Consider the following 24,621-nt stretch of genomic DNA (forward strand, 5'->3'; position numbering starts at 1 on the left):
TAATTTTCAAAATAGGGTCGATCTATACATCTCCAAATTACTTGTATGATTTAAGAGAAATTTCTCTTACATTTTTTTGTATTTAATACCATACATACATACTATAGTTTTGTGTTGTCATTTCATTATTTTTATCCGACAAAACAGATGGATGTTATAGCACATCTAGGGACGGAGCCAAACTTAAAGTAAAAAGGTATCCCAATTTTTTTTCCGGATTATTACCACAACGGTTGAGCATGGGTCGGGTTGGTTCAATTTTGACCTTAAACCGAACCCAAAACTGACAGCCTCTTTTATGAAACTTTTAAAACCGAACCGAACACAAACTCATCGGTTCGGTCAGGGGCGGACGCAGGAATTAGTAATAGGGGTTGCACAATTTTTTTTCCCGTCACACATAATATAAAACATTTAAAAAAAATAAAAAAATCTCGGTCAAACATAATATAAAACATCTATTCATCTAATACAATTTTTTTTTGGTTAAACATAATATAACAACGATATACTAGAATTTAAATTTGTCCTCTTCGTGCAGACATCTTTTGAAACCGCTCCATTACTTTTTCATTCTCAACTTTCGCAAGTGCTTCGGTCTCGACATTACACAACAATGCGTCGTTCAAAAATTCATCGCCAATTTTGTTACGCAAGTCGGTCTTCAAGAGCTTCATCTTTGAAAAATATCTTTCTACACTTGCGGTCGCTACAGGTAATATCAAAGCCAACTTCAATAGCTTATAAACCAAAGGATAAGATCGATGCTTCCCCGTATTAACCGTCAAACGAGAAAGGTTGGAAATTCCTTTCAAACTAGCGAAGCACTCATCTTTGATGCAAGAGTGATAAAATATCTCAAGTTGTCCTTCAAGGTCTATCATATCTGAATCATCAAAGTCATACTTGTATAACTTACCCAACTTCAATAACTTTGATTTGTCAAATTGTGCAAATGAATCACAAGGGCTCAAAGCACCCATGTATTCTAGTAATTGGGTGCTTGTTTCACTAAATCGATCCCGATATTCTGTAAGTTGCATATCTACCACCGTGTTGAAGATTTCAACCTCAAAATGAAACTTATTAGTCTTTGTAGTCCTACGGTTTCTCGCACCAATATACAACTCTTCCATATCCAAAGTATCAATTTCGTGTGTTTCACAAAAAGAGGATACTTTTGGCAAAATGCTAGCAAACCCTATGTTTCTAAGAGATTGCAATGCCTCCATTGTCCCTCTAACCATCGAAGTCGCTTCTAAAATGTCTAGATCTTTTCTTTGAAGTTGCTTTGACAATGTACCCGTGAGGTGTAAAATGTCATACATCATATGTAAGTAAAACACGAACTCATATGATTTAAAATATGCTAAGATTCCAGATGCTTGTTGACGGTTTGCCAATGACCCTCCCTCCTCTTTCACAAAATCTAAAACTACAAGAACATCCGCAAATAACTTCATCAAACTTGTGAGTGTGTTGAAATGTGAACCCCATCTTGTTTCTCCCGCTCGAACAAGTGTAGTCTCTTGATTTAACCCAATTCCGATTTCAAGTTCACCACTACACAAGCCTTTTTGCACCCTTTCTCTTGCTTGCTCTCGTAGTAAGTCTTTTCTTTTACACGATGCACAAACTACATTAACCACCAACGAAATTTGCTCAAAAAAGTCACTAACACCATCATGCTTATTTGCTACAGCCACAACTACTAATTGAAGTTGGTGTGCAAAGCAATGTACATAAAAAGCCGTGTCATTCTCTTGTAATATCAAAGCTTTCAAACCATTGAATTCCCCTCGCATATTGCTAGCCCCATCATAACCTTGTCCTCTTATCTATTAAAATTTAAAACAATTAATATATATATATATATATATATATATATATATATATATATATATATATATATATATATATTAATTAAATTGAAATAACAAAAAAACTAAAGAATAAATTACCCGACTAAAACTCAACTTATTACTTGTAAGTACTTCATTTATGGCGTTTTTGAATGTCAAAGAAGACGTATCCTTCACGTGCACTAGACCTATGAATCTTTCTTTCACAAAGCCAAGAAGTATCGACATAACGCAAAACAATAGCCATTTGTTCCTTTTTTGAAACATCACTAGATTCATCAACTAGTAAAGCAAACACATCTTGACCAATCTCTTCACGAATACTCAAAAGTACTTCTAGTGCAAAACATTGCACAAGTTCTTTTTGAATTTTAGGGGAAATTAGTTGATTGTTTTTTGGAGCATTTTCTAAAGTATTGTTGAAAATATCTTCACTAGTCTCTCGAATGGCTTTTAACACTTCAATGTATAGCCCTCTATTTTCCGAGTTAACCGACTCGTCATGACCACGAAACGGTAAACCAGTTTTCAATAAAAGTCTAACAACAATAACAGAAACATGTAATCGAGCTTTATATTTATGATCCTCTGTTTCGGTTTGCCTCCTAAAGACTACATTGATAGCTTATTTTTCCCTCATTAAAAACTCACACTTTTCTTTTGCTTTGTTGTGAAAACTATCAATACCACCCACATGAGTCCGAAATGCATCTTTTTTATTCCAAGTATCAAAACCTTGAGACACAAATGCATCTCTCCCTCCTTTTTGTCCCATGAGGTCCCCACACAAATAACAATATAAACAACATGCACTATCCTTTTTCACACTATATTCCAACCAATCAAAGTCATCAAACCATGAAGGAACGAATCTTCTAAATCTATCACCTATTTTTTTTTAGGAAACTTATGTGCCCTTACTTGACACGGTCCTTGAAGCAAATATGCTCTTCTTACATCATCTCTTATATTTGGTTTGTAACTTGTAATCAATGGCCTATCCGCCGGGTCCTTTGGAAGACCCTTCAAGTCAACATTATCATTAGGTTGGTTAGAGCATTGTGTTTGTGGAGTTGCATTAGAAACCGAAGGGATTGATTGATTGGTGATTGGTGTTTGTGGAGTTGCATTAGGATTAGAAACGGAAGGCATTGATTGATTGGTGATTGGTATTTGGGAACATTCTTCACCACTTTCATTAGGATTAGGTCTTTGTCTTTTGGTAAAAAAACCACTTAGTTTAACCTATAAAAACATAACAATGACTTCGATAAAACAACTTGCTTTCACCTAATCAAACAATAAATTCAATAAAAACATAACAATTACACCTAATCAAACAATGACTTCAATAAAACAAGTTGGTTTCACCTAATCAAACAATAAATTAAATAAAAGATATCAATTTCACCTAATCAAACAATCAATTCAATAAAACAAGTTGCTTTCACCTAATCAAACAATAAATTCAATAAAACATATCAATTTCACATAATCAAACAATCAATTCAATAAAAAACATAGCAATATAACCTAAGCAAACAATATAACTTCAACAAAACAAATCAATTTCACCCAAGTCAATCACTAACTTCAAAAACACATCAATTTCAAATATCTTAATGAATTGGTAATTGGTAAAACTTACTTGCTTCATTGTGAAATCGATCAAGACATCAAGTATTGTGAGTTTTGATCCATCAAACCATTGAAATCGATCAAGCCTCAGCCCTCAAGGTCGATTGATCGATTGAATTTTGGGGCCAAAAGTTGATACTCGTGGTCGTGGTCGACTGGTCGTGCCTACTGCTTCGGCCTTCGTGCGTCGCCTCTATTCTTCGATCGTGTTTTGTTTTTCCTTTCAACCGATGGATGGATTATAATTTCACAATTAGGATTATTGGGCTATCTTTTTTACAAGCAATTAGCCTAATTGCTAATTTATCAAATTAAGTTTCATTTGGGTTTTAGGGCTTTAGACAATTGGACTAACTACAATTGAATAAAACATTTGGCTCGTTATTATTTTTTTTTCGTTCGGTAATTCCCGAAAGAGTGACAATATTTTTTATGTACTTGCACAATTTTTTTAGTAGGTGCACGATTTTTTTTACGTAGTGGCACAATGGGTAAAAATTAAAAAAAATAAAAATTTCTACTTCGTACGCGGAAGCTAGGTGTTGCCGGTGCCACACCGGGCACCTAGCTAGGACCGCCCATGGGTTCGGTGTTTCGGTTTTCAGTTTGTACTTGTGTTTCCCGGTTTGGTTTCAGTTTTAAACCTAAACATTAATCGAATCCTTAGGTACCTTCAAGTCTTGTTATATAAACATCAAGTTGAAGTATCTTTTGATACTTGAATCGTGGGACTCAAAGTAGATATCAAATGAAGCATGGGGATTACAAGTTTATATAATAGATAAAAATGGCTGAGTTTACATGTGTTTGGCGATGTGAAATATAATAGCTGAGAAAATTAAACAAAAAAATAGTTGGAAAAATAAAAGAAATGTAAACAAAGGATTCGTAAGGAGCGAGAATCAATCCTAAGACCTTTGCTTTAATAAGCCAACACCTTAACTAATAGACTAACTGTTTGTTTGTGTTTATAAGTGAAGCGATGCGTATATATACACTACATAAAACAATTTTTTTCTAAAAAAATTATACTACCAAAAGTTTTTTTTAGGGGTACCTCGGGATACCCCTTGGATCCGCCCCAGAGCACACCTTATCATAAGCATCATATTATACATTTTTATGCATAAAGTACCACTTTTGAGGGTTATACCGCGCGGTAAAACTCTAATGTGCGCAGACTTACCACAGTGGAGCAAACGGGGGTCAGTGTAGTGTTTACCAGTTACCACACATCGCAGTGCCACGTCACATACCGTGGTGTGCGGTATCATGTGCACTAAGGGTCGTTATCGTTCTATCCATACAAAATTATGACAAGTAGATTAAAATCTTATTAATTTTATTAAATATAGTACATGTCAATATTTGATATGGATAGCAAGAAAATATAGAAAAATATTTAATTTCTAGTGATTTAACTGGGCAGAAGTCTATCTATCTCCACCCATAATCTGTACTTCTCAATAATCTATTATATTTAATATAATATATTATTGATTTTTCGATTATGAGATGAAATGAAATAATTCAAACCAAATACAAAATATACGGAATATACGTACATATATATATATATATATATATATATTGTAACATCCCAAAAATCAAAGTTAAAAATTTAATTTGTTTTATATTCAAAACACTAGAGTAATCTTTTCCAAACATTGCAAAAAATTTCAATACAAAACATTTATCAGAGTTCATTCCCAAAATCACATATTGCGGAAAACACGGGTGGATGTGCTGCGATCAAGTCTGACCCTTTCTTTTTGAATCGGAAATACCTGAAACCATAAACAAAACTATAAGCATAAAGCTTGGCGAGTTCCCTAAATACCACATACCAAACATACCAAATGAACCATAAATAATATACATACTATCTAGCCATACATATCATACATATATCACAATCAATAAAAGTGCTATGTGTCATCCATAGTCTTGTCATTATGCCATGAGTCGCCTCGTGGTCTTTCTTGCCAAGTCGGGGGCCAAAACCTTGGGTCTTACAGACAAGTGCCAGGAGCCATATCCTGGTCTTCCATGCAAGCATCACAAAGACAAGCACCATACAATCTACCATTTCTAACTAATTAACTGCCAGAGTTCAGACTCTGGTCTTGCATAACGATTGCCAGGAGCCGCCTCCTGGTCTTTCATACAAATGCCAAGGGTCACCCCCGGGTCTTCCTACATCACATAAACCAAATGGAACGGCATTGGTGCCTTCGACCCATAGAACAGTGAGGAGACTCACCTCGAACGCAGAAGCCCCACTAAAAGAAATCCTTAATTGTTGTCCTGACGACTTCCCAAGCTATCAATACCAAAATATCACCCAATTAGCAATTGGGTTCCAAACTATGATTCATAATCCATACTTAGGGTAAAATGACCATTTTACCCCTAGCCCAACAAGACTCATAACTAAGGCCCAAGCCCAAAACCAAACAAGCCCAAAACCACAAGATCCATAAAAGCCCACTAATGGCCTAATTTTCTAAATTGGACCCAAACCCTTACATGGGCCTTTCCCTAAAGCCCATTTACCTTTTCTGAACCAAAACACATATTTATAGCTAGCCCAAACTCAAAATGGCACCAAACTCGAAATGGCACAATAAGTCCTAATTATCCCAATTAGGCCCAAATCCATCATGGACCTATTCCGAGAAGGCACAGTATCCTAAAGGCCTGAAATACTGAATGGTCAACCCTAGTAAACTCCTGGTCCGAGGTCTAAAGCCCAAAAAGTCAACAAAACAAGATGAGTCAACCAGGCCGAGTACGCCCTGCGTACTCAACTAGTACGCCCAGCGTACACCCTTTAGGGCCAATACGTGCAGCGTACCAAATGGGTACGCCCAGCGTACTCCCCTGGATCCCCGTCTCCTCCATTAAGCACTTAATTACCTTAACCCTTGCTCTAAACTCTCTAGTCTGATTCCTAAGGATGACTTTCCAAGTAAAGTTGGCAACTTTACTAGCATGCATGGCTTAATGGGACTCTAGAGCTCAAAAGAGCTTAATGGATGATCTTAACCCATGCATGGACTCAAAAACTCCACAAAGTTTGCACCTTTATGAATGACGGACCCTTAAAATGTCCAGGTCTACTAGATCAAACCTTTAAAACAAACTTAGCTCAATAGGACCACCACAAGAGGATATAAATGGCCAAAAACAACCCCAAAAGAAGATCTATGAAATGAGAAGACAAGATCAAAGCTTTCTACCTCCAATAGATTGCAAAAGATGGAACCTCTGGATCTACAAGCTCCTTTGCAGGTGGTGATTCTTCAATAAACTCCAAGCTCTTCAATGTGAACAAAATACCCCAACAATCCTTCATAATGACTTAACTGCTCCAAGATATGGATAAAGGTCGACTTCTAGGGTTTAGGAGGCTGAGAAGTAGATATAAGATGAGGCTCATGAAAGAAAATAGGTTTAAATAGAGTCAAAGGTCACAAATTAGGGTTTCAAGGCTGAAAGGAGTACGCCCCGCCACCCCTTGGTACGCTCGGCGTACCCAAAAGCCATCCGCGACTAATCTTCTTAGTACACCCCGCGTACTTGATACCCCTTCAAAATACTCCACTTGATTTGGCCATAACTCTTCCATCCTAAGTCTGATTCCAATGATCTTTATATCCACGGAAAGGTGACGAGAAGCTCTACGCTTCTAACAACTCGTCGTTGCCTAAAAACTTACCAACAAGAACCCAAATGTCATAAAGGACCCAGTTGCCAAATTACAATTATACCCTTGGCCTCCGAAGACACAATCGAACACTTGGATCACAAATATTATGACACCCACATCTGAATTGGGCCAAATCCTTCTTTTCCCAAGGCCCTTAGCCTTATGACAAATGAAGATTGGGTCGCAGCCCCGAGCAACGAAGCAAATCCAAAACCGAGTGTTATATATATATATATATATATATATATATATATATATATATATATATATATATATATATATATATATAAGCTCAATCGAGAAAAAAATTGATAAATAAGGTAATTAGCTAATCATTTATTTTTTTCGCAAGACACTCCATCATACCGATGCTACGAATGATAAGTAACATTCATTGTGGATATAAATATAAACACACACATACACATACACACACACACACACACATATATATATATATATATATATATATATATATATATACGAATTCATTACCACCATCATCGTTGCCATCTCCTCCACCACCATTACCGCCATCAACCACCACTTCTGTCACCGTCATCAACACATTTGCCACCAATTGATACCATCACCGGTATTGTCACTCCCTAGCCTCTACTCTGTCACCAGTCACCACCACCTTTCACCAGATATCATGAAAGAGGTGAAAGCATGTTGGATCTCATAAACATAGATGTGTATGGACCCTTCATATCTAACACAAAGGATGGCAATCGATTTTACAGGAGATTTTCTAATGATAATAGCAGATATGGATATATATATATATATATATATATATATACACACACACACACACTTAACCAAACATAAATCAGAAACCTTTGAAAAGTTCAAAGAGTTTAAACACGATGTTGAGAATCAATTAGGCAGGAAGATAAAGATATTTCGATCAAACAAGGGGAGAGAGTATCTTAGTATCGAGTTCCATGACCATCTTAAGGAATGTGGAATAGTTTCACGATTGAATCCTGCTAGGACACCAATACTTAATGGTGTGGCTGAGTGGCATAATCGGACCATGTTAGACATGGTTCGTTCCATAACGAGTCAAACTTCCCTTCCTATTTCTTTTTGGGGGTAGCCTTAGAGACAACCGCCAATATCCTTAATCTTGTCCCTCTCAGAAGGTTTCCAAAACACCTCATGAGATATGGACATGTAAAGTTCCCTCGCTATCCCACATCATGTTTTGCGGTTGTGAAGCGTTTGTTAGACGAGAGACTCATGAGAAGCGAGAACCTAGAAGTGAGAGGTCTATTTTCATTGGTTACCCAAGAAAAGTCCTTTGGATATTTGTTCTATAGACCTAATGAGAACGTGGTCTTTGTAGCTCGAAGGGGAGTCTTTGCGAGAGGGTGCTCATATTTAAAGAGGATATTGGGATTGTAATTGACCTTGAAGAGATTTAGAAGTCAACCAGTGAAGGAACCTTAGATGACACTAGCTCTTAACCAGAGAATGAGACTCCTGTTGATCCCATTGACAATTCATTACCTCTTCGTTGATCCAGTAGGGTTGGCATGCCACCTACATTTAATGGTTTCCATATAATGTCAGATGGTGACACATATATCAGTGATGGTACATTGTTAAATTTTAATGATCCAACTAACTATAAGGAAGCAATGGCGAGCCTTGAGGCTGCCAATTGGAAAGAGGCAATGGATAGCGAGATCTAGTCTATGTATGATAACCAAGTTTGGGATTTGGTTGATCATGTACAAAGTCGGAAGACAGTTGGGTGCAAATGGATCTTTAAGAAGAAAACCGACATGGATGGAAATGTACACACTTTCAAGGCACGATAGGTTGCGAAGGGCTTTACTCAACCCCAAGGGATTAACTATGATGAGACATTCTCACTAGTGTCTAAGGTAAAGTCTATCAGGATAATACTTACCATAGCTTCCTTTCATGATTATGAAATATGGCCAATGGATGTCAAAACTGCTTTCCTCAATTGGAAGTTGATTGAGGATTTTTACAAGATCCAACTAGAGGGTGTTGTACATGAAAAGTTTCCTAAAATAGGGTGTAATATTGAGAAATCCATTTATAGATTGAAACAAGCATCTTGCAGCTGGAATCTTTGCTTCTATGAGAAAGTCAAAGAATATGGTTTCTCTAAAAGTGAGGATGAGTCTTGTGTGTATGTCAAAGCTAGTGGTAGTATATTAACTTTCCTAGTATTGTATGTTGATGAGATACTCCTTATAGGAAACGACATTTCGACCTTGCAAGAAGTAAAATTTTGGCTTGAAAAGTGTTTCTCCATGAAGGATCTAAGGGAAGAAACCTATATTCTTGGGATAAGGATTCTGAGGGATAAAAAGAAAATACTGACTGGGCTTCGTTAGAGTACACACTTGGACAAGGTACTAAAATGTTTTAGTATGGAAAATTTAAAGAAAAGGGAACAACTGTTGGATAAGGTTTCTAAGTCCATAACTAATTCTGGTATGTACTTGACCCGGTTGGCATGGTCCATTTAGGTTGCATGGAATTGCAACACTTTGATAGACTAAATGAGAGAAAGGTCACTTAAGGATTATTAATATATTATAAGTTCTAATATATTAATAATATTATTTAATTAGTATTGATCAAAGAATTAATTTGTAATTAATTAAGTGATCAAAAAGAGACTAATTAAATATATGGGGTTGATTTTGTAAATCATCTATTCTTGTATAGTGGGCTAATGATCCATGGTTTGTATGGATTGGGCTAAAACCCATAAAGTGCTCCATGGATAGTCCACGGAGTTTACAAATCCATGGATCATGGAATATGAAAAACCATTACAATTAGGGTTTACATGGTGTAACTCTACTTGTGTCACAACTATATAAAGGCCCCTTGTCTAGCAAAATTGGCACTATTACAAACAAGTAAAGAGGGCTGGCTGATTTTGAGGTGTTAGTGAACTTCTCTTAAGGTTATTCCAAGTATTGTGGTGTTGTGTGAGACATTTGAGGCATCACACTTGAGGTGCTAGGCTCACAAGATTCTCAAGGAATCCAAAAAACAAAAGGTATGTTTTTCTTCTAGCATTTATGTTTAAAAGTTCCCTATGCTATGCTAGATAGGTTAAGTACCTTGGAAAAACAATTATGCATGTATCTTAGTAAAACATAAATCCAAGGTTTCTAGGGTTGCATGTACACCTTAGGAGTGCTAGAATGCTCAAAACCCTTCAGTGGTATCAGAGCCTAAGCTTGTTTACTTGATACTTGATGCAAAATTGTTTTTCAAAAGCCAAAAACTGCCCAGACAAGAAAACTCGACGAGTTCTGGCCAAGGACTCACCGAGTTCATGAGTTATTACATGAACACGACGAGTTCCTTGATGAACTCAACGAGTTTTTCATCCAGTGAGCAGTTTTTCGAGTTTTGCTGCTGGAAATGGACTAGAAACATTACCCTAAACTGTTTTGGTCTTATAAAACTTGTTTTGATGGTGTAATGGTTATGCTACTCTATTTTCAATAGCTATTATCAAAATTTCAAGTTTTATATGGTTTATTTATGATTCTTGAAATTGTTGGCATGCATGTTCATGAACTTATGAGTTTAGAAGATCATAGGAATTATCTGTAACTTGCTTGTTAGTTTAATTCTTGATCGTTATGTGTTTTAATGGAATCCATAATTTATCCTCAAGTTATGGATTACCAAAAGTCATTCTTTTAAAGTCCATTATGAAACACCTAGGTCACATAAAATGAAAAGTGTCTCATTTTAATAAACCATTAACTCATAAGTTATGAAAGATGAAAAGTTTTGAAAGTTACAAAAATAGTCCTCAAGTTTTGGAACATGTAAAGTCAGTTTAAAAACTTTAGTTCCAACCCCTAGAATTTTAAAAGTTAAAATTCAACCCTTATACTTTATAATATTATAAGTTTAATAATATATATATATATATATATATATATATATATATATATATATATATAAGAACAAGTCGTTTTACGTTAGTAGGCCTCATTCACGAAGCCGGTCTATAAGGGGGGGTATAAGGTTGTTGCCTATAAAATAGCAGCTTAATGGGTGTCCACTCTCACCCACCGCTTCCTTGACCGGTGGAGGGTCGTTAGCCAAACGGGTAAGACAAGGACTTTAAATCCTCATTAAAAGTATGATGAATGTAAAGTAACTAAATGTTTTTATAAATTCCCAATCTTAGTTGCTTTAGGAAAATGTGAATAAGGTGCTAACCCATGAAATTACACTTTGCACTTTGATTAAGTCGTTAGTGGAGCGTGTGTGGTTAACCAACGTACTAACCTAGACTTAACAAGGTAGGCAAAGGGTGGCTTAAGGTTTATCATAGATCGGTGAAGCGCTTTTGGTTAACCGGCACATTGATTGAGTGATAAACATTAAGGGTACCAAGTAATTTTCATGGTTACTTCACACCTTGTTTTGTGATCCTCGACATCCCAGTCACAAAACATGAAGGGCACACTCGAGATTAAAACATGCCATTGAAAAGTTCAATGAATCTCAAAGAATCTAGGAGTTTCAAAACCAATTAAAACCTAATAATCGATTTCGTTTTTCTTGGTGGAAATTGGTGAATCGTCATTCACCTACCTTCAAATATTTTATAGCTTGGATTACGGCATCCCTCTTCTAAGTTATAAAATATTATGTTGGGTCCTAGCCTTAATATTACATTTGGGTGTCTTATTAAGGACTATCTTTGTATCCAATCTAAACTTTTCTTTCTTCTTTTCAGATGTCTTCCAACAATGCTGCTTCTGGCTCAAACCCAACCGACTCCTTCTCTCTCATGAACCTTTGTGGGAGAGTCATCTTTGATGGATCCAACTTTATGGATTGGATCAGGAACATTAGGATGGTCACTCGGTATGAGGACAAGGAATATGTCCTCGACAAGGAGCTTAAGGAACCTGAGTCGTCTGCTACTCCTGAAGAGATCGCTGAATACCAGACACATGAGAGATATGCTACCAAAGTGGCATGTATCATGTTGGCCACAATGACAGCCGAGCTCCAAAATTCCTATGAGGACTATTACCCTTTTGAGACGCACCAGTACTTGATGGAGCGCTACCACCAGAGTGCTCATCAAGAGCATTATGAAATCATTTCCTCCATGATAACAACCCGAATAAAGGATGGTGAACTCATCACGGGCCACATGCAGAAAATGCAAAGGTATGTGGACCGTTTGCTGAAACTGAATGTGAACTTCCCCGAGGAGTTGGCAATTGACATCATTTTGCACTCCTTACCTTCGTGTTATGATCAATTCTGTATGACATACCACATGAACAAGGAGGAAGTTACACTTGGCAAACTTTAAGGACTCTTGAAGACCGCAGAAACTGGTCTTAAGAGTAAATCGGTTGTTACCACTCCTACTCCTACCGCGGACCCTGTCTTGGCAATCGGTCAAGGCAAAGGAAAGAAGAGGAAGAGCCCTTCGAAGGGTACCAAGGGAAAGTTTCTTGATGGCTCATCTTCAAGTGGAAACAAGAAAGGTTTCGTCATTCCTTCTGCTAACCCTAAAGAGGGTGAACGCTTCTATTGCCATGAAAAGTCACACTTGATACAAGTTGTGGTATTCACATATGTACTGATTTGCAGGGACTAAGAAGAAGTGAGAATGTGGAGCATGGGAAGATAAATTGATCATGGGGAATAGGAATGCATCACCTGTCACCAAGATTAGAGTTTATTCTTTGTTGCTAAGTAGTGGGTTAGTTTTAGATTTGAATAAGTGTTGTTACTCGTCTGAAATGGCGAGAAATATTATTTCCTTTAATGGTTTGTACAAACAAGGTTTTACCTTTTCGTTTGATAATGAATGTGGTGGTATTAATGCTTTCTTTAATAATTTTTTTTTATTTTAAAGCATTACCTTGTGATGGTGTGTATGAAATTGTGTCGGTTGTAGATAACCTAGGAAATAATGTATTGTGTATCGATTCTTCCACTAGCTTGGATAAAGGATCATTATGGCATTGTCGTCCTGGACATGTAAGCAAGAAACGCATAGGCCAACTCCAAAAGGATGGAGTCATGGAGTCATTTGACATAAAATCAAATGATAGTTGTGAATCTTGTTTGCTTGGGAAAATGACAAAGTCACCCTTCACTGGTACTTGTGCTAGGGGTGAGGGTATGTTGGATCTCATACATACTGATGTGTGTGGACCTTTCAGAACCGCCACAAGGGATGCTAACCGCTTCTACGTGACTTTTATTGATGATTATAGTAGATATGGATATGTTTAATTAAACTAGCATAAGTCAGAGACCTTTGAAAGATTCAAAGAGTTTAAATAGGAAGTGGAGAATCAGTTAGGCAGGAACATTAAGATTCTTCGATCCGATCGAGGTGGTAGGTATCTTAGTACATAGTTCCTTGACTATCTTCAAGAATGTGGGATTATCTCACAATTGACACCTCCCAGGACACCAAAGCTTAATGGTGTGGCTGAGAGGCGAAATCAAACCTTGTTGGATATGGTTTGTTCCATGATGAGTCGATTTTGGCTACTAATTTCATTTTGGGGGTATGCCTTAGAGACTACCACCCATATCCTTAATCTAGTCCCTACAAATAAGGTTACCAAAACACCTCATGAGATGTGGACCAGAAAACTTCCCAATCTGGAACACATCAAGATTTGGGGTTGCGAGGCTTTTGTGAGGCGCGGGTCTCACGATAAGCTCGAACCTCTAAGTAAGAGGTGTATTTTTATCGGCTACCCGCAGAGATCCTTCGGTTACCTTTTCTACAGACCTAGTGATAATTTGGTCTTTTTAGAAAGGAGGGGAGTCTTTTGAGAGAGAGAGTTCATGAGCCAAGGAAACAGTGGGAGGCAAATTGACCTTGAATAAATTCAAGAGTTAAGTGGTGAAGGAACCTCAAACCCTAGCAATCAACCTGAGGAGGAAACTCCTGTTGATCCAACAGAAGAGTCTGTACCTCTGAGGCGTTCCACGAGAGTTATGAATGCACCTGAGCATTACTATGGTTTCCATATTACTGCAGAAAGTGATACACTTATCAGTGATAGCACACTGGTAAGTCTGGATGAACCTAACAGTTACACGAAAGCCATGGCAGGCCCTCAGGGTGCTAAATGGAAAGAGGCTATGGACAGCGAGATACAATCCATGTATGACAATTAAGTTTTGAACTTGGTTGACAATGTACCAGGTCGTAAGACAGTCGGGTGCAAATGGATCTTCAAGAAGAAGACCGACATGGATGGTAATGTACACACTTATAAGGCGCGACTAGTTGTAAAGGGCTATTCTCAAACTCCGGGAGTTGATTATGATGAGACATTTTCACCAGTAGCAAAGATTAAGTCTATCAGGGTTATGTTAGCCATTGCTGCATTTCATGATTATGAAATATGACAAATGGATGTCAAAACCGCTTTCCTTAATGGAATGTTGGCTGAGGATGTTTACATGAGTCAGCCAGAGGGTTTTGTCAGTACAGAGTCCCCTAATAGAGCATGTAAGCTTGAGAAATCCATCTATGGATTGAAATAAGCACCTCGTAGATGGAATCTTTGTTTCGATGAGAAAGTCAAAGAGTTTGGCTTTTCAAGGACTGAAGATTAATCTTGTGTATATGTCAAGGATAGTGGGAGTATAGTTAACTTTTTGGTATTGTATGTGGATGACATACTACTCATAGGAAATGGCATCCCAACTCTGCAGGAAGTGAAGTCTTGGCTTGGGAAGTGTTTCACTATGAAGGACCTTGGAGAAGCTGCCCATATCCTAGGGATAAGGATTTTGAGAGACAGGAGTAAAAGACTAATTGGACTTAGTCAGAGTACCTACTTGGAGAAGGTACTGAATAGATTCAGCATGCAGAATTCCAAGAAAGGAGAGTTACCGATCCAGAGTAACGCCAGACTGAGTAAGACTCAGAGTCCGAGTACAGAGGTTGAGAAAGCAGAGATAAGTCGAGTACCGTATGCTTCCGTTGTAGGCTCGATCATGTATGTTGTGACTTGTACTCGTCCTGATGTGGCCTTTGCATTAAGCATGGTCAGCAGATATCAGGGGAACCCTGGCAAGGCTCACTGGACTGCGGTAAAGAACATTCTCAAGTACCTACGGAGGACTAAGGACTGGGTCCTTACCCTCGGTGGGAGTGATGACTTGAGAGTAGTAGGGTACAGTGATGCTAACTTTCAGACTGATATGGATAATTTTTGCTCTCAGTCAGGCTGGGTCTTTACCTTAAACGGAGGAGCAATTTCTTGGAAAAGTTCCAAGCAGGAGACAGTGGCTGATTCAACTTGTGAATCAGAGTATATAGCGGCAAGCGAGGCAGCAAAGTAGGCTATATGGCTAAATAAGTTCATTGGAGACCTTGGAGTTGTACCAACTATAAAGGAGCCTATAGAGATTTTTTTTGATAGTGAAAGTGCAGTTGCCTTAGCCAAGGAACCAAAGGATCATGGGAGATCCAGACACATTGACAGAAAATACCATTTCATCAGACATCGAATACAAGAAGGACTCCTCGTGGCAAAGAGGGCATCATCGGATGAGAACCCGACAAATCCCCTCACGAAGGGACTGGGTAGGGTTAAGCATCTCCAGCATGCGAGACGCATAGGGCTGAAGGATGATACTAGTTTTAGTAGTAAAATAGCTATGAAATGTGTAAAGTGTAATTGACATTTGATGATGAATAAAGCTTGTTGTTTATTTATGAGTGAAATGTTGCTATCTTTTCTTAATCGTTTACTATCATTTCATTTTGCATGTTTTGACTTCCAGAATAATTATGTTATGGTATTTCATATTATTCAAATTCTCCACATTCGGTCATATGTTGGAAGTAGATATGAATCAAGACTGTCATGTAGTTTGTTGTAAATGTCTAAGATGTTGGACATACCAAAGTGTTGCTACAACACTCATGAGTGCTCATAAGTTCTGTGTATTGGATTCAACCCATGCTCACTGGTATCACTTCATGGGATTTATCTCGAGTGATCGTGAGACGGTAATATCATAAAGTCTTCAAGCCTAGAGATATGATTTGTTGCCTATGAGTTGGTTATACATTGATTGTACGAAAACACATTGGTAACTCGCTGTTATAAAATGTGCCTTTTTGTATGATTCAACAAGTAGTAGAACAAGCATATGAATCAAAGTTTATCTGTTCCTTCTTGCATTAGAAGCAATATCTGGGCCCCTCGATGATTTTGTGTTGAACCATGTACCGGACCCGGTCAGAACTAAGTTGATATGTTCAATTAAGTTCTATGTCAAACAAATCGGAAATCGGGAAACAAACTGTTGTACAATAAGTTAGACATTGTTCCATGTATTTGCCTGGCTGATATCTAGAACAAAGGATTATATGATCACTTATCTTAAATGACATATCATCATCATCTCAGTTCCGTGAGACCTTGAAAGAGCTATGATTGCTAATCGGTTCCTGAAGTCATACTTTCAGTTATAGTTATTAGACTTACCCAAGTGGGAGACTGTTGGATAAGACGTCTAAGTCCATAACAATGTCTGGTATGTACTTGACCCGGTTGGCATGGTCCATTTGGGTTGCATGGCATTGCAACACTTGGATAGACTAAATGAGAGAAAGGACACTTAAGGATTATTAATATATTATAAGTTCTAATATATTAATAATATTATTTAATTAGTATTTATCAAAGAATTAATTTGAAATTACTTGAGTGATAAATAAGAGACTAATTAAATATATGTGGTTGATTGTGTAAATCATCTATTCTTGTGTAGTGGGCTAATGATCCATGGTTTGTATGGATTGGGCTAAAACCCATAAGGTGCTCCATGGATAGTCCATGGAAGTTACAAACCCATGGATCATGGAATATGGAAAACCATGACAATTAGGGTTTACATGGTGTAACCCTACTTGTGTCACAACTATATAAAGACCCATTGTCTAGCAAAATTGGCACTATTACTAGCAAGTAAAGAGGTCTAGCCGCTTTTGAGGTGTTAGTGAACTTCTCTCAAGGTTATTACAAGTATTGTGGTGTTATGTGAGACATTTGAGGCATCACACTTGAGGTGCTAGGCTCACAAGGTTCTTAAGGAATCCAACACAATAAAAGGAATGTTCTTCTTCTAGCATTTATGTTTAAAAGTTCCCCATGTTATGATAGATAGGTTAAGAACCTTGGAAAAACAATTATGCATGTATCTTAGTAAAACATAGATCCATTGCATGTACACCTTAGGAGTGTTAGAATGCTCAAAACCCTTCAACTACCCATTCATAGTATTGTCAAGTTGAGTAAGACTCAAAGCCCCAATACAGATGAAGAGATAGTTGACATGAGTTGAGTCTCATATGCTTCGGCTGTAGGTTCGATCATGTATGATATGATGTGTGCTCGCCCTGATGTATCTTATGCTTTGAGCATGGTTAGTCGATTTCAAGGAAATCCTAGTAGAGCTCATTGGACTATAGTAATGAACGTTATTAAGTATTTGCGAAGGACAAAGGAAATGTTTCTAGTCCTTGGTGGCAGTGATACTTTGTGAGTGACTGGATATAGTGACACTAGCATCCAGATAAATCAAGACAACGTTTATTCTTAGTCGGGCTGGGTGTTTATGTTAAACGGTGGAGCGGTTACTTAGACGATTTCCAATAAGGAAACGGTGGATGATTTTACTTGTGAATCAGATTACATATCAATGAATGAAGCATTAAAGGAAGCAGTTTATTTAAAGAACTTCATCAGCGATATCGAAGTAGTCCCGACCATTTAAGAGCGGTTGAAACTTTTATGTGATAATAAAGGCGTGGTTGCTTTGACCAAAGAACCCAAGGATCATGGTAGATCCAAGCATATCAACAGAAAGTACCATTACATCATACATAAGGTTGAAGAAGGTCATCTCCTAATGAAGAGAATATCATTACAAGATAATCATGTGGTTCCTTTCATGAAGGCTCTGAGTAGAGTTAAGCATAACCAACATGCTAAGAGAATAGGCTTGAGAGAAGATATAAGTTTTAATAGTTAGTTGATAGTTTGTAACAAAATAAATATAATTGATTTTGGTGATTAAATAATAGGGATTATTTATGAGTATGGTTACTACCTTTTTCAATTGTTTATTCTTATGTTTAGCATTGCATGTTTTACTTCTTGAATGATTTGATTATTCGAAACTCCACAGTCATTCATACTTTTGGAAGTAAATAGTGACTTAAGATTGTCATGAACCGAATTATAGATTAACTATAGGAATTAGACATTGCAATAAGATTTTTACAATGTTCATGAGTACTTAGAGATTTGCTATAGTGTTCATGAGTACTTAGAAAATGAGGATTTTGAGTATTGGATAAATCCATGCTCATAGAACTACTTCATGGATTATATCATGAGTAATTCTGAGATGATAATATCTTGTATTCTTAAAACGAAGATATATGAGTTGTAATTTACAAAGTTGATTGTGTATTAGTGTTACGAAAACACATCAGTAACGTGATGTTACAAAATGTAATGGCATGCATGATTTGGTGAGTAAAAGATACAAGCATATAAGTCGAATTTTATTCGTTCCTTTTGCACTAACGGGAAAAGCGGTATATTTGGGCCCTCCGGTGATTTGGTGTTGACATTATAGTGTTGGGTCTAGCAAGGACTGGATTGATGTGTTAAATTAATAGTCTTATTAGGTCATCATAAATCAAGAAATCAGGAAACTGAATTTTGGAAAAGAGATTGATTGTAATCCATGTCTCATGTCCATACGATATGTTGAAGAACGGAGGAATATTTGATCACTTATCTTAGGGCCAATATCTGATCAGATCAGAGTCTAGCAGTTGTTTTGGAAATCACACTTTGCTGTTTAATTTAAAAGTTATACTAGCAATTGTAGTTACAGACTTATCCAAGTGGGAGACTATTGGATTAGGTATCTAAACCAATAACTAAATTGATATACTCTTGAATTAAAAGTAAAATCTTTTTTAGTCTGTCCTCAAAACTAGTAATTATCAGAATGACTTTGGAGAGTGAGGTTGATTTATTGGTTTATTATATGATTAATAAATAGCAACAAATAGTTTGTTAATATATTATGAGATTAATATATTAATTATAAATAATATTATTTAATTAATATTTAATTAGAAATTATTAGAATTAATTTTAGGATTAATTTGATTAATTGAATGTGCAAGGACCTAGGTTGTACTTGTTCAATAGTTGAACAAAAGAAGAATTTTGGAATATTCTTGGGGTTGGTCGAATTATACTCAGTCATCTAGGGTTTCTAGAATACTCCATGTGGATAATATAGATAGTTAGGGTACTAGATAATTTTGGATTTGAAATAATATTATTTTATTTAAAATTAGTGTTTCTTGGGTTTTCCAATTAATTATAAATAGGGCCCTTAGCTATGATTTTCGCCCACTCCTTTACTTAGAATAATAGCCAAAAATTCCATCATCTCTGTTCTCTCTTCTCAAGTCTTCTATTGCTAGGGTTTGGATACAAACCATTAGAGACATTGGATTTTCAGTGCTAGCTTTCCAAGAAACAAAAGGAAAGGAACTACTTTGATTGTTTGCTACAATATTCAAAAGGTATGTATACCATAAATCCCTTGTAATTTCGATTATAGAAGGGCCTTCTTAGGGTTCTTGATGTTCAATTATTTATTGCTGTCAATAGAGAAAACTTAGATCCAAATAGGTTGCATGTGAACTTAAGGGTTAAATTTTTCCGCCACATGTTTTTAATTATAACCTATAAAATCTATCAAATTAGTTTAAAGTTGAAGTCATAAATACAAATATCTAATCATAAGTTAGAAAACTATTGACTTACAAATTACTTCAAAGTTAAAGAGTTTTAATTTTTTTTTTAAATGAAAAAATATATTGACACAAAAAGAAAAAACCAATGGGATATTGGACTAATTACAAATAATCTAAAGAACCGAAAATAGTTAAACAAAATCACAATATAACATATTCAAAACGAAAAGAGAGGAACTAGACACCATCTAATAGTATCAACAACCTCATCGGTACCATTTAACTAAGACACACCTCTGAACTTCAACAAAATGCAACAAAAATTTTGACTAGAACACTAAGGAGACCAGCCCATCATATGTAATAGTAACTTTGTATGCGATTTATTAATTAACGTAGCAACAAAACTATTTGAATGTAAACTAAATAAATAACATATTAGCACTTTACCGACGTGGTAAAGTAGTCCTGATTCCGAAAGACTTCCACTTAACAATAAACCCTTAAAATTTGCATCTAAAAAACAACCAAAATAAAACTGAACAGGGGCATCCTACTATGGTAATAAGGTTAAAAACCAATCAATCTTAGATTCTTTATGATTTAACACATAACAAGACCATGAGTAGTATACTTTTACTTTTCCCATAATTTCCCTTCAGATTGAAACACTTCTTGTAAGTTAGTTAAGTGGTTTAAGCCTTTAGTATGTAAAATCAAAATAATTTCAATAACTAACACTAAATTTAGATAATAGTCCACAATTAGTTAATGTTATATATATATATATATATATATATATATATATATATATATATATATATATATATATATATATATATATATATATATATATATATATATATATATATATATATATATATATATAGGGAAAAGATCAAATTAGAACACCTAAAAGGTTGAGAACGCGAGAACAATTCTGGACCAATCATTTTATAAGAGTATATTAGTAACTTTATATAAATACTAATTAATGATTTCCTAAAATCTAGGGATAACGATTTTAATTACCTAAAAAAATTAATAGTTCTTTTTAGTTAATTGAATATATATAATTTTTTTTTCATGATGAATTTTCCGAAAAATAATGTATGATCGTTTCTTTTTCTTTAAAAGGAAATCAGTACGCATCAAATCACAAATGAATCCACTTTTATTTACGATCTCATTTTAATACACTTCTATTCACAATCACAAATGAATATACACTGTTATTCTCAAATATCACAAATGGATATTGTTTTAATCACAAATGAATATAACAAAATAGTACATAAATTACATCTAAAAGAAAATGTTAAACACGAATATATGTTGATTATCATTTATTCAACCAAGATACAAATACCTCTAATCAATATTGAATACATTTCAATCACAAATGAAATATACTTCTAATCAAAAATGAAATTACAATACATAAGTTACCTGTTTTTCTATCAACATAAAAGAATACATATATGAAACATCGAGCTCCCTTTTCTTGAAAATTTGCTTCCAATTGCTATTTTGTTTCCTTATTTCTTCTCAATGGACCTAACACAAAAATCACTAGATTAATTCATTAGTTCTAACCTTTTATCAACGACTATTGTCTATGAAGTATGAATTTTTTTAAATAGATATGATATTATTTGTATTGTTAGTAGAAATTGGTGAGACTAAAAACCATATCTTTGAGTAATCTTATTGGTTCTTTTATCTTCTTTAGTATCCAAAACCTACATCAAGTGGTATAATCATTAATGCATCAAAGTGTTATAATCATTAATGATAGGGACTCAACACTTACCTCTTGATCTTTCGATCGCTAGTAATAATTAACGATTAATGATGCCGGTGCTTTTTGCCTTTTGTAGTGCATCCAAATCTTGCTTTTACCGTCTCATGCTACCCTTTTGATCTATATGCCTCTTATATCCAACTACTATGAGTTAGAGTGAGACTCAACGAGCTTTGATTTATGATTTTCTGCAAGTATCCAACATCACACCAAAAAACAAAGGCACTTGTGATCATTATTATTCTTAAATTCATGCTTGTAAAATGAGCTCAATGATATTAGAAAAAAACAATTCACAAACTATAATAATGTATGGAGAATGTATATATACATCTTCATTTATTCACAAACGCTTGTATATATGGTTATAGTTATATTCATGTATAATTATAGCTATATTCATGTATGATGATTATTGCAGAAAAGGAAGAAAAAAAAAACAAATAGCAAACATATAGAAATATTTATGTAATTTTGTTTGCATCAATATAGATAAATTTGAACGTTTTATTGTTCTTGCTTGTCATTGAGGGTGTAGCAATAGGTTAGCTTTGATTTTCATTCATTGAATATCGTCCGAAAAAAAATTAAAGAAAAGATTGAGAAAGAATCAAACAAGCATTCAAGTTCCAGTTTTCTGAATTCGGGCATTTTATCGGGCACCTTATGTGCATAACTTATCTTCTTCCCCTATTAGTCAATTTAAATGAGTAAAGTACCATACCTCAGCAACATACACATGCAAAAGAAAGTCGCCTCTTGAATCTAGATGTAGGTATGGACTATTTGTAACCAAGACGATATGTAATCAAGTATTTTCTCGAATAGTGGAAGAAGATAAGCTGTATGTGATTTATGTATCAAATATTTGACATCTAATTTATGCATCGAATTACCTGTATGCGATTCAAACGACACATTGGAAATCGAGATTCACTTTGGAAATCGACACATTGGCACAATACTCGTCGATCGATTTGGAGTAGATCAGGGGAAGGTCGACGCCTCTTCTGCACCATGATGAGTAGATCAACCATTTATTGTCACTCGATTAGACAAGGATCGAACATTCCCCAATCGATTATGCCTCCTGATCCCTGCTCTGTTCGTGAATCCTTGTCCTCCGATCAACATCAATTTGGAGATCTTGTTTCCCTTTCCTTTTTTTGGCTTCATCAATTCCCTTTTGGTGATGGATCAATGATGTAGGGTGGAGGCCTATCTAGGTTTACAGAGAGAGATGAAGAGAGAGATGGGAAATGGAAGGAAATAAGTGAGTGATTGAGGAATTATAGGGATGAAACAACGGTGGTAAAGATCCAATTACTATAATACCCTTATCACCATTTGAAGTTACACTTTAATACCAGTAACTTTTAAAACTTTACATAAATGGCCCATTCGATAATAACCTTAGATTTAGTTTTTTAAATGGTTCACATCTGTTCTCGCGTTCTCAACCTTTTAGGTGTTCTCATTTGATCCCACTCTTATATATATATATATATATATATATATATATATATATATATTCCCTCCGTCCCAAAATTATAGTCCATCTTTCATTTTTGGTTTGTCCCAAAATAATAGTCCACTTCTAAAAATAAATAACATTTTTAACAAAATACTCTCTTATTATTACTTAACTAACTAAGTATTTAATAGAAAATTAAATGCAAAGTAAGGACAAAACTGTCATTTTATTAAATAAAGTTAGTGGTAATTAATGTTTTTTCTTAATCTGTGTGTTTTTTGTCTGTGGACAATAATATTTAAACGGAGGGAGTATATATATATATATATATATATATATATATATATATATATATATATATATATATATATATATATATATATATATATATAGCGGCGAAGGTAAAAGAAATTTCAGGTCGTTCCTTGCGCACGCGCGCGCACACACACACACACAGATATATATATATATATATATATATATATATATATATATATATATATATATATATATATATATATATATATATATATATATATATATATATATATATATATTAGATAAAAACTAATTAAAAGCTAATCAAATGAAGAAGAATATGATAAGTTTAACATGAGAAAAAATAACATATACCTTTTAAGTAACTAAATGTTATTTATTTAAAAGAAATTAAAAAAAATTTAAGGGTGGGCCTAGGACCCTGGGCATACCTTGGTGCTAGGTGGTTCTGTGAATATATATATATATATATATATATATATATATATATATATATATATATATATATATATATATATATATATATATATATATATGACAATTGAAAACTATATTAATGCACTAATAATAAATCAAAAATAATTTTTCAGTTGATTAATTATCTTGAAATATGGTGCATTATTTTTACATAAGTGGTAATTGTAACTTACAAAAAATGATAATAGTATTTTTAATGGGAATTTTTTCAGATATTATTAGTATTAATTCTTTTATATTAAGCATTTATTGCCATTGAAAAATGTAGGTTTTTTTTTTTTTTTTTTTTTTTTTTTTTTTTTTTTTTGTGTGTGTGTGTTTACCCTGTAATTATGTTTTAGTTTTTAATTAATTAATTAATTAATTAATTTACTTATTTACTAATTAAATGGAATCTATCAAATATTTAATGACATTTTACTTTGAAATATAAATTTATAATGTTAATATTTATTAGAATAGTTTGAATCAAAATATGTGTATGTTTAAAAATAGCTAATTAAATGAATGGTATTATAGATAACATTTTAAATACATAAGGAA

General features: G+C 34.8%; 1 protein-coding gene across 1 annotated transcript; it reads right to left on the bottom strand.

The window, feature by feature from the left end:
* Positions 1-518: 518 nt before the first annotated feature.
* Positions 519-1,805, bottom strand: LOC111913877 (uncharacterized). Its single transcript, XM_023909590.2, has one exon. The coding sequence runs from the start codon at positions 1,803-1,805 to the stop codon at positions 519-521; it is 1,287 nt and encodes a 428-aa protein (XP_023765358.2).
* Between the last annotated feature and the right edge of the window lie 22,816 nt (positions 1,806-24,621).

The sequence above is a fragment of the Lactuca sativa genome, chromosome 6, assembly GCF_002870075.4.
Source record: "Lactuca sativa cultivar Salinas chromosome 6, Lsat_Salinas_v11, whole genome shotgun sequence".
Classification (NCBI taxonomy): Eukaryota; Viridiplantae; Streptophyta; class Magnoliopsida; order Asterales; family Asteraceae; genus Lactuca; species Lactuca sativa.

Excerpts from the sequence above, each read along its gene's own strand:
- LOC111913877 (XM_023909590.2), bottom strand. The coding sequence starts at position 1,805 with ATGCGAGGGGAATTCAATGGTTTGAAAGCTTTGATATTACAAGAGAAT.